This window comes from Drosophila bipectinata, chromosome XR (assembly GCF_030179905.1).
Source record: "Drosophila bipectinata strain 14024-0381.07 chromosome XR, DbipHiC1v2, whole genome shotgun sequence".
Taxonomy (NCBI): Eukaryota; Metazoa; Arthropoda; class Insecta; order Diptera; family Drosophilidae; genus Drosophila; species Drosophila bipectinata.
In genome coordinates, this window is record NC_091735.1 from 4087192 (window position 1) to 4099464 (window position 12273).

The 12273-nt window shown below is 34.6% G+C and overlaps 1 protein-coding gene and 1 long non-coding RNA gene across 8 annotated transcripts in view; one reads left to right on the top strand and one right to left on the bottom strand.

Annotated features, from left to right (window-relative positions):
* Graf (GTPase regulator associated with FAK) overlaps positions 1 to 12273 on the bottom strand; it is a 379470-nt gene that overhangs the window by 189491 nt on the left and 177706 nt on the right. For 6 of the 7 annotated variants that reach the window (XM_043211294.2, XM_043211293.2, XM_070276586.1 and 3 more), the window contains one exon: positions 6561 to 6776. The exons of the other annotated variant lie outside the window; for it this stretch is intronic. In XM_043211294.2, coding sequence (XP_043067229.1) covers positions 6561 to 6776 — 216 coding nt within the window. The remainder of the gene's footprint in view (positions 1 to 6560; positions 6777 to 12273) is intronic. 7 annotated transcript variants of the gene reach the window in all.
* LOC138925678 (uncharacterized) lies at positions 3611 to 6852 on the top strand. The gene is made up of 2 exons (XR_011441872.1): positions 3611 to 4233; positions 6582 to 6852. It is a non-coding gene; the product is annotated as an uncharacterized lncRNA (long non-coding RNA).

A 12273-nucleotide genomic window follows, 5' to 3' on the forward strand; every position in this document is an offset into this window, starting at 1 on the left:
ATGTTCGTCTATCAATCTGTCTGTTTCTCGCGAACCAGTCTCGACTTGCTAAAACTTGTTTTATCGATATAAAGCTATCGACATGACATTTTGCACACACCCTTCTTTCCTTTGCACGCAATATGAAAGTCGGAACGACCCGGATCGGCCGACTACATGCTTGTGATTCAACTTTCATGTTTTTGAAGATAAAAGGAAAACTTTCTCAGATTCTATTTTCTATATCCTATAGCTGCCACAAAACTGAACGATCCGGTAAGGGATTTAGTAAATATACCAACTTTGATATTTTTGTAAATAGATCTTGGGACTTTTTAGCCAACTATAGCCGATATTTGCGGTATATATCTTCTTAACTGCAAGCGCAGTTAGCTTTCCTTTCTTGTTATACTCTTGCAGAGGGTATTATAATTTTGTCCAAAAGTGTGCAACGCAACGAAGGAGACATCTCCGACCCTATAAAGTATATATATTCTTGATCAGGATCACCTCCTGAGTTGATATGAGCATGTCCGTCTGTCCGTCTGTCTGTTTCTACGCAAACTAGTCTCTCTGTTTTAAAGCTATCGACTTGAAACTTTGCACACACCCTTCTTTCCTTTGCAGTATATAAGTCGGAACGGCCGGGATTGGCCGACTATATCCTATAGCTGCCATATAACTGATTGATCGGAAATGGTATAACTTTAGTGTTTTTGATGATAGAAAGCTGGCACTTGGTACACATTCTATTTTTGGTCAGTTAATTCGATCTACCAATTTCATAACGATCGGCTGACTATATCTTATAGCTGCCATATAACTGAACGATCGGAAATGGTATTTGGTAGAAATATCAACTTTCGTATTTTTGAAGATAGAAGCTTGGGACTTTTTTTTTAGATTTTTTATTGTAATTAATTGGTTTTATTATGATGTAATCATAAGGATCGGCCAACTATATCCGATGTTTGCGATACATATCCGGTTTTAGCTGCAAGGGTATATCAACTTCGGCTCCGCCCGAAGTTAGCTTTGCTTTCTTGTTTTTTTTAATGAAGTGAAGAGATTAATTAACGTTAGAAGGAAGTTGGTGAACACCGGTTATTAAACAAAATTCAAATTAAAACGCAGTGCGCAAAAAAGAAAGACGAACGTTCGCCGAAAAAGAAGTAAAGAAGTCTGGTATACATTTTCTATAAAAATTGTTTGGCATAAAAACTTTTTCAAATACCTTCCTGTACTAGCGCTACAGAAAAATGTAATTTTTGGTCGCGGCAGAAGGCGTGGCAAAAATTTTAAATGAACTTGACCTGCGCTTCTATCATAGGGCTCTACATGCAACATCTTATAGCTCTATACGAGCAGACGGTTATGGCAAAATCGACTTGGGTGTTGATGGTGATTAAGATACTCATATCGTATATGTAGTTTACGGGGTCGGAGACGATTTTTTCTCTATAATACATTCGTCTAGAATAAGATGTATCCCTTGGGTATACCCTACGAATTCCGAGTATAAACATTTTAAGGTTATGGAATTTGTTTTTGAAGTCCCACTACAGAAAAATTTCCACTCCTAATGTTTAGTAGTTGTAGTAAAAAATTCCTGACTGTGTGGTTGTTAAATGGACGAAGATTTCCAATTGCCACGTTTGTCGCTTAAACGAAAATGTAAAGCTTCGCCTATTTCTAGGGGAAAATATGGCGGATGTTCGAAATTAAATATGAAATAAAAGAAAGAAAAGCTAACTTTGAGAGAAGTCCAAATTGATATACCCTTGCAGTTCAATGGAATGGTATATGATTTGATGTGCATATACATGTATATACAGCATACACATCGCAAATATCGGATATAGTTTACCGATCCTTTAGGAAATGTGAATTTGGAAAGTCCCACAGTTTTATAACCATTATCATGAAAGTTGCAGAATTTCTAATCGTTGAGTCATATGGAAGCTATAGGATATAGTCGGCCGATTCTTCTGAACTTTAGTGGAAAGTCCCAAACTTAAAATTTAAAAAACTACTAAAGTTATGGCATTTTTGATAAATCAGTTATATGGCTATAACTGGCTTCCTTATTGGCAAAAAACTCTGAAAGACGATTTTCAGGCATAGCGATATATCTCTGCAGGTAAATTTTTCTGGGCGATATGTCGCTGTTTTTGTGGCGGAGATGTATCTTTTTATGGCGTCATGGGGGCTATTGGCCCGATGATGATATGTCGCTACCATCGCGACCATAAATAAATATAGAATACAATAAATTGAAATAAATATAGATATATATATAATAAATAAATATATGTATATTTTCTTAACCCTTTTTTCTCTTCTGAAAGTTTAAAGTAAATTGTTAAAAAATTGAGAAAAAGATTTAATTTATATTTTAAACAAGAAAGGAAAGCTAACTTAGGGCGGAGCCGATATATAAACATATATATATGTTTGCGATATATATACGGTTTTAACTGCAAGGGTATATCAACTTCGACATATTATAATTTTGTCCAAAAGTGACTGCGTTGCACACATTGAAGGAGACATCTCCGACCCTATAAAGTATATATATTCTTGATCAGGATCACCTCCTGAGTTGATATGAGCATGTCCGTCTAACAGATTCTATTTTTAGTCAGTTGATCCAACCTACCGAATTTCATTAGCATCGGCCGACTATATCCTATAGCTGTCATATAACTGAACGATCGAAAATAGTATTTGGTAGAAATATCAACTTTCGCATATTTTAAGATAGAAGCTTGGGACTTTTTTTAGATTTTTTATTTTAGTTAATTGGTTTTATTATGATATTCTCATAAGGATCGGCCAACTGTATCCAATGTTTGCGATATATATCCGGTTTTAACTGCAAGGGTATATCAACTTCGGCTCCGCCCGAAGTTAGCTTTCCTTTCTTGTTTTATCCAAACATTTGTAAAAAGTTTCAGTTTGGGAGAAATTTGCGAAAACTGGATTGGTGGCAGGGTGACTATTGGAGTCTCTAGACAATATATTTTTCTTTAGCAATATTCTTATTTTTAATATGGGTCGACTTAAACCAATCTTTTCAATCCGACGATCAAGAAATTCTGGTTGAGATAGATATTTTGTCTGGAGAAATGATAAATCTATTGAAATGAGTTTTTTTTTTTTAACCTTATTTTTAAAAAGACATTTTTTAAAATTTTCTATAACTATTTGAGTTATTGTAATTTAAAAATGACGCAACTTTGATCCGGCAACTAAAATATAAAATACGAAGGAAAATATAGTAAATAAGTACTAAATTTTTTGGTTTCTTGTCAAAAAAAATGTTCAGAGTCAAATAATTAAAGCGAACGAATTGCTGGATGCGAAATTTCAATGGTAAGTTCTTTTATTAACGTATTTAAAGTTAAAAAAAAATTTCCCTTTATGGGCTGCGATCTTGATATTTCGTTCTTCTATAATAAACGAGTGCCGGAACAATAAGGTATATACATACATAAGTATGAATGTATGTATACATATTCAGTCTTGTACTTTTATGACTGGAGTCCGAGCGAGGAAATTTGGGTGCGAAAACCGGTTTTCCTTGTAGGACACTTTTCGCTTCTGGATTTCGTCTTTCATTGCGAAGATTCCCAGATCCCGGTGGATGTTTTCCCTTCCCTTCCGAGTGCGCTTCCTTGTCAAACTCCAGCTTTAATGATGTAGTCGCCCGAAGTAAGACAGCTACTTGAGCTACTAAGGCAGCATCTCACTGAGAATACCCTATTGTAGAGGTATGATTCCAGTAGCTTGTGGGTGTATGTTGGCGAATCGTTTGAAAGCTTGAGATACTTTGACTCTTCAAATCCTCATTAGTTTACCGTATGGTTGCCTCCGCAGTTTCCACATTTCTTCACGGCACTTCACGTCCTTGTACGCAGTACAGTAAGCGAAGATGTAGGCTTCACTTTTAAAGTGACATACAAGGTGTGTGTCAAAAGTTTCCGAACTTTTCAAAAAGAAAAAAAACTACAAAATAGTTTGGAATGAAACTTTGCATTTATTCAAAATAGTCTCCCTCCGACTCAATACAACGATTTGCACGATTTAAAAGTGATTCGAATGAGTGTTTTAGCTCGTCAACCGGGATGGCCTTTAGTATGTCGGTCGTCGCCTTTTCAATGGACTTTATGTCATCAAAATATCTTCCTTTCATTGCCAATTTTAATTTTCCGAATAGAAAAAAGTCACACGGATCTAAATCAGGTGAATATGGTGAGTCGTTGACGGTAAGAATGTAATTTTTTGTTAAAAAATCGGTCACAAGTCATTGTCAAATCGGTCACCTTTTCGTGCTCTTTGAGTGTGTGTGGAACAAACCGTGCACAAACCTTCCCCATACCCAAATGCTCAATCAAAATGCGATGAATAGACTTATAGGATATCTCCAACTCCATTTCCATGTATCTCAACGAAGATTTTGGTTCTTTTTTGACAAAATCACGAACCATTTGAATGTTTTCATCAATAACAGCACTTTTCGGACGGCCCGAACGTTCGTCGTCTTCCAGGCTTTCACGACCATTTTTAAAACGATTAAACCACTCGTAAGTTGAGGTACGGGATAGACAATCATCACCATAAACTTGTTTCATCAATTTATGAGTCTCGGTGAAAGTTTTACCGAGTTTAAAACAAAACTTAATAACCGCTCTTTGCTCCATGATTTTTCGTCGACCAACTAACACAAGGTACTGTCACTTAAAACGCAATAATTCAAATTCCACTGTTCCAAATGTCTTGAAATTTGGAGGGAAAATCGGTGAATAATGTATCTTTCAAACGCATATACTCACACAAAGATGGCGGCACCAGAAAATGCCCTGCCAGAGAAGTTCGGAAACTTTTGACACACACCTTGTAGGAAGAATTTTTTCGGGTTTCGGGTTATGTACGAATGCGACTTTTGGGAAAATAAGAGGACGTACAGAATTTAATGAGGACCGGCCGACTATTTTTTATAGATAACTGAATAAACGGAAATGACCCAACTTTCGTCATGTTGAAGGCACTTCGTATAAATTCTATTTTTGGTCAGTTGATCCAACCTACCAAATTTCATAAGGATCGGCCGACTATATCCTATAGCTGCCATATAACTGAACGATCGGAAATGACGCAACTTTCGTGATAAATAAATAGAGAGCAAGATAAATAGAAGCAAAGGAATATTATATAGAATAGAAGATACAGTCAGCGCCACAATAAAAGCCACACTTAAAAAATTTGGAAATTGTGCAATCATTATGCTGGGGTTCCCCTAAAGGGGAACATGTAGAAGCTTGTCACTTTTTGAAAAAATATGTTTTAAGAAATTAATTTTTTAATGAAAATCTCATAACGATCGGACAACTAAAGTAGCGGACAATTAAATCGGCAAAGGCAGAAAATAAAACCATGGAGTAAATTTGTAAAATTTATGGAGTAAATCGATAAAATTAATATAATTGTTAATTAAAAATGTGTTTTTCTAAATTTATTTTATTTTGTTTAAAATTAAATAAATTGAATTTTTTTTATTTTGAAAAAATAAAAAATTATTCAATGAAATTAACGAAAATTTAGGCAAAGAAAAGGACTTTTTTTTCAACCATATTAAGAAAATGACAATTATTTTTTGTTCTTCAGTATTTAGTTGGCCCTCTTCGGCCTTTATTGTTGATGGCATAGTATCAACCAAATGTTCGATAGTTTCCTTAGTTAGGGGTTTATAACATACACTTTCCATTGACAAATTAAATTCTTTTAATTATTTTGGTTTCTTTTTATGTATTTTATATTTCAAAATATGCCAAAGATTTTGAATAGGAATGAAATCAGGTCTATCTTCCGGCCAGTTTAATTTTAGTTCCGGCCGTACCGCATACCATTGTAACCAAAAAGGTTTATTTTTGTTTCGTTATAAAAAATGACGTTCCGCCAATCTTTTACAGTCTAAGATTTATGCATTTTGAGTCTAGCCTTTTCTGGAGAATTTTTGCGGTCAAAACGGTTTTTTTTGCTGTTCGCCGGCCACGAGGTCCTGCCTCCTCATGGTTACTTCGAGTGCTTATTTTAACTCGTTTCGACTGCTTATTTCAACTCGTTTTGGATGGGCAAACTCACTTCTTACATGTTTCGCAGATTTGAAACGATCAGTCATGCTAAATCGTAAAAGGATTCGATCGTCGTAGTATTTGGTCTTCTTCTTCTTTCCTGAGCTTAACAAAAGCTTTAGAATTCTGGTTTTCTCAAAATGTTGTAGGAAATTCATGAAGGATGACTTACTAAATCTAACGTGATTTTCCTTACGCTTATTTCACGGAAGCTTAAGTTTTCCGACCGTAAGGCTAATATGACCAAACTTCGGTAATTTTTGACATTTTTCACAGAAATTTTTGTTTAACACAAGAAGTTAATATTTAAAAATATTTAAAAAAAAAATAATACATTTTTTTTTATATACAACGAAAAAATTTAAATTTCTTCTTTGATTGAAACATTGATTTATTCATATATATATTTCTTGCAACGTGAATTTATACGTTTAAACTAAATCTTACCTTTTGAACTTTATGCCTTAGGTCTTGCAGGTAATCTCTATGATCTTCCGCTTGCTCATGTGCTGTGTGATAAAATACCAACCAACCGGAAATAAAAGCAAGCAATATCTCAACGAACTCAAATTTAATTCTTTCCTGCACTTCCTGAATGCGCAAAACATAACTTAAAGATTCCTGAATATATTCACGTTCATGCATGCCTAAGCTGGCATCAGCCTGTAAGAAAAATGAATACATAAAATTTGATTTCATTAAATTTGTAAATTAGAAATATATTGAATATACATCGAGATCCCTGTGGATTCTATTTTTAGAAAAGGGGTAAAAGTAAAGCTGAAAAATTAAAAAAATTTCTGTCTGCGTATCTGATCTTCATTCATTTGCACACAAATGAAAGGTATAATATTAATCTTAACTTATCTTGGATAAACGCGGGCTATACCAAAGATCATAAAATACATATATGGGACATCTGGGCCCAAAACGGTCAAAACGCGCCCCTAAGAAAATCATGGAGTTTTGGAGTAAAGATAATAGACGATATCTTATCTCTTTCCTCTGCGGTCGTTATTAATGTTTAATTTCTTCAATGTTCCAAAGATATTTCGTTATAAAAAATATAATTCTTCCTTTCCCTCCCTCTCGCTCTCAAACGCTTTCTTTTTACAGCCCGATTGACTTGAGTAGGGTTTGCATTTACTACTCCGTAGCAGTGAGATGCATAGATATAATGCTAGCCGTAGCCAAAAATCGAGAATGAGAGCAGAGCAGAGCAAAAATATTTTTTTTGTGCTACTGCTTTAGCGTATTTTTGTTTTTTTTTGGCTCACCTGCTTTTAATGCACTATCTTTACCCTTGCAAGAATGCGTTTTAGCTAATAATAAGTAATCATATTTAACATATGGTTTATTCAGGAACAAAAAATAAAAATGAAAAACTTCTAATTAAATCAAAATTCAAAAATTATGCTGTTAAGTCATATAGTACTGTGAAAAATGTATTTAGTAAATAATTAATTGTCGTCTTCAAATAAACTCAAGTTGTCGATCTTATTATCCAAGTGTGTTGACTTTAGGCCAGTGGTGCCCATCCCATTGCTCTCGCTGCTCATATGTTTTTGCAAATGCTCATGCATACAGAGTTGTGTGAGACTGCTCACGCCATAAGGTTCGTTGCTCACTCCTTAAGGCACACAAAATTCTTAGAATCTCTCTCTCTTTCCCCCCTCTCTCAGTTTTTCGGCACCAGCAAAAACAAATTTCACAGCACTTTGTCGTCATGGGCAATACAAATGCAATTTGTTTTTGTTTTCAACTCAAGTTGAGGCACTAGCACACTGACACTAGCTCGACTGCACTACTTAGCGAACAAGCGAGGCGAGCAGTTGATGCTTATTTTTAGCGGAAAAATTACTGAATATTTTGAGACCCTTTTCATTGCAGAAATTTTAAATGCGAATTGCAGTGCGTTATTTGGAAAAAGGTTTTGATTGGGGACAGGAAATACAATTTTGAGCGACAATTCCGGCTATGCCATAGGGCAGATGAATGGATTGATTCCAGACCACAAAGCCATTATTCAAAAATTGTACAGCGACGATGCAGAAGAAATACTTCGATATATAGAAGATGATGTTGAAGAAATATCCATGCAGCAACAAAAAAAAAGTGATTTTAACTCAGAACCTTAATAGTAAAGCGTCATTAAAGGCATCGTATGTAGCCAGCTTAGCTATTGCCAAACATTGTAAGCCCTTTTGCGATGGCCCTTTTATTAAAAAGGTATGCCAAGAAATGTTAGGATGTTTTGGGGAAATTAGTGATCAGACAGCCAAAATAATTGATACCGTGTCATTGTCCAGAGCTACGGTAACACGTACAGTTGAAAATTTAAACACATATTTAAATTCTCTTTTAAGCAAAAATTTAAAGTGGTGTTCTTATTTTTCGATTGCCTTAGATGAGTCTTGCAACCCGAATTGTCGAAGATGGCTTCTAGAAAATACATGTACAATTGATATTTACAATGCGATTTTAGAAAAGTTAACGTTAGCCAAAAAAATCAAAAAATTTTCCTCCGTATGCACAGATGGTGCTTCTGCTATGTTGGGAAAAAACAATGGGTTCCTAGGGAAATTGATTACATCTTTCTATTGAGCCATTCATCAACACACTATCAATGTGATAGTTAAAATTATCAATAAGTTGCGTGGTGGACATAATTCATTAAACCACCGTAAACTTAAATTATTCATTGAAGAATGCGAGACCCAATATAAGGAAACCACATATATATATATCATTAGACCACCGTAAACTTAAATTATTCCTGGTGTTGTTCACGGAGGTGAGATGGCTAAGTCGTGGAAATTGCCTTCACCGATTTTTTGAGCTTTGAAAGGAGTTAGTTGAGTTCTTGGAACAAAACATTCTAAGCTTCGAATTTTTCAGCGAAATAAAATTACAAGACTTCAACATCAGACTTGGATTTTTAACAGATTTAACTTCTCACCTTAATAATTTGAACTGCAACCTTCAAAGTCAAAATAGGCATATTTTTAATTTAATGGGTTCTATTGAAGGGTTTTTGAAAAAAATCGACGTATTTTTAATTGATTTAAAAGCCAATAAGTTAAGTAGTTTTCCTTCATTAAAATTAGTTTTTGACGAATTTCTTATTCGTTATATTTATATTTAGTATGAGTCTACTGAATTTAAAAACCATATTATTTTTTTAAAAATTAATTTTGAAAAACGTTTTGTTGACTTTGATACTATTAAAAATAGTATGGATATTTTTTATAATCCCATGAATTGCGAAAATACTAGACCAAAATCCTGCGTTTTTATTGGAGTTGTGTGATTTGCAATCCTATTATGAACTGGGGGCAGGCAATTTAACAGGACTTGATTTTTGGAAATGTAAAGGTGTCAAAAATATCCGTCTCTGCGTAGTAACATATTGCGAATGTTTGGGAGTACTTAAGTTTGTGAAAACGCCTTTTCGACTCTTAAGTTAATAAAAAATAGTCATAAAAACCGATTGACAAATAGTAATTTGGAGGCCCTTTTAAAATTTTCTACAACTAAAATAAATATAAATATTGATGAATATTTAAACAAGTAATTTTTTTTTTGTTTTTTTTTTTGTTCTCAAATTTATTTTTTTCTTTCAGTGAAGCGTATGAAATAAACTTTATTTAATACTGCCTATTATTAATATTATTATCCAAAATACAACAAAAAAAATTACACATTTCTTTGAACTTCATATAAAACATATTTTGTATAAAACCTATTTAGTTCGTAGAGCTCCGCATCGCATAATTTCCTCTCGCATGGATTTTCATATATTAAAAAGTCAAATATAAAAATTCGTTTTCTATTGTTGTCCTCTGAAGTAAATGAGCTAGTAGATGATGACAATGTTGCAATGGGAGTGTGCACTTTGGTCCAATTGTATAAATAATTGAATCCGCAGTGCTTTTTGAGAAATCTTGATTAGTGGTCAGTTTGCAGACCAGCCACAGAGCATATAAATTCCCATAGTGAAGTTGCTCCTCTTGGAACTGCACTATGGTCTTTTACAGTGGAGCCATTATAGTCACATACAAATATGAAAGTCCCATAACATTTCATTTACTATAAAATCGTCATCTCTTGATTTATTCTCGACAGTTTTAATAAGGCTTAAAATAGCTTTCGCCTTATTGAGTTGGTCAACCATGTTGTAAATTGATCCCCATTTAGTTGGACAATCCAATTGAGGTAATTTAAAATTTTTCAGTTCAAACAAGTCACTGTAACCATTTGATTGCTTCCAAATTTATTTATTTGTATATCACCGAAAAGCGCAGTTTCAGTTTTTTCAAAATGCTCGATTTGCTTTATGCACTCGACGTTCTCGTCGATACCGGCATCTTCCATGTCATCATCGTTCAAGTTAATTTCTGATAAGATTTTCGACGTCTTTATCACATTTGCCCCGTTATCTGAAGTAATTGACACGATTTGGTCTAGAGCTATTTCGTATTTTTCTAACACAGAAAGAATCTCCTTGGCAATATTTTTTGCTGTACTTAACCCAGCTCCTCTGAGTTCCACCATTCCAAGAACTCTCGATTTTATTTCATCTGAACTGATGAATTGAGCACTGACGCCGAATATATTCCGATCAAGTCGCGTTGCACTATCAATTTTTAACGAAAGAAGCCGATTTTTTCATTTGTAGTGTGCACCTTATTCCAAGATGAAAAAAAATTCCTAGGCAGGCCAATATTTCTTTCCTTGACTTTATCAACTCAATAGATGGGAATAGACAGATTGCATAGACAGATGCAAATCTCACCCACACACGCATCAACGGACCAAAGTAGGTAGAAAATCGATTCCTCCGTTAGGTAGGGAAGCTTTACGAAAGCATGAGAACGGCTTTTAGCACATTCTTAGCATATATTCCCTTCTCATCAGCTTATTTTAGAAGTGAAGGAAAATTCTGTCAAGACACGTGAAGTGCATAAAGAAGGAAAAACCCATACAGACCTTGCGCTGTGAAGGCAATTAGAGCTGAAATAAAACAAATTTCGAAACAATAGTGATTGTGATCCTGTTGGGGGGAAGAAATTTAAAAGGTGAGACAATATTTAAATAGTGCTAATATCCAACATGACCAATCCCTTGTCAGGTGGCACACCATTACGACCAGGTGCCGCCTGATAGGCTTTCCGTTTGAGATTTTGCCTCGGATCGGACGTAGGATAAGGTTGAAGCAATAGAACGGCCCTATCAACACCCATGGAATCAGCTGGACTCCCTTAGTACTTCGTAGTGACTCAACTTTGATCTTCTCCTGGACCGCCGATACTGTGACCTTACTAGCAACTCAAAAAGAGCGAAGCCCTAAAATAAACATGCAGTAGGGAGGATGAAGATGTAGAAGAACAGTCGCAATAAAAAATAACTTTTTCCGCTTCACCTAGATTTGTTCTTTGCTTTAGCGACTAGCCAGCAATGTTTTACAGATTTCGTATTTATATTATTTTTTGTAAGCCTGAATAGGAAAAATACGTATGTAGTTACATCAGTGCTATTCAGTGAGAAAAAAATACCCTGTGCATGCGAGCATGTGTGTGTGAAGAATTTCGCGATAGTGAATTGCGCAACCCCTTTCACGGCGAACCTAGCTGCGCCAAATTTGTATCGACTCACACTTTAATTGAAATTATGTATAATCTTCCTTTATTTTAATATAGTAAATTTTTAATTTTCTTAATATCGCATAAGAAGTATAAAGTATTTAGCATAGAAACTTATTATTTTTTTTGCGGTCTTTCAGAATTTTGAAATGGCTTGTGCATCAATAAGAGCATCAGCTAGCATTCCTGTATTCATCATATATCTTAGAGGCCCAGACGACCGAGGGGCGCTCGAGAAACGATTTGTTAGTACATATTAAGCTATTTGTAATTTGTTAAGCTAGGAGGAGTTAATAAGGAAATTTAAAATTCTATATTTTAAATTTGAGGGACAGGAAAGAGATGTTATAGAGTAGAGACCATTGTAGTTCGAACATAATACCCTACAAGGGTCACTACAATGGCTAAGGAACAGGGGACTAAAGTTTCGAGTCATTCTATTAGGAATGTTAAATTTTAAACGTGTTTATGCGGTCCTTATGTACTCCATATTGGGGACTCCAGACACATGAACCGTA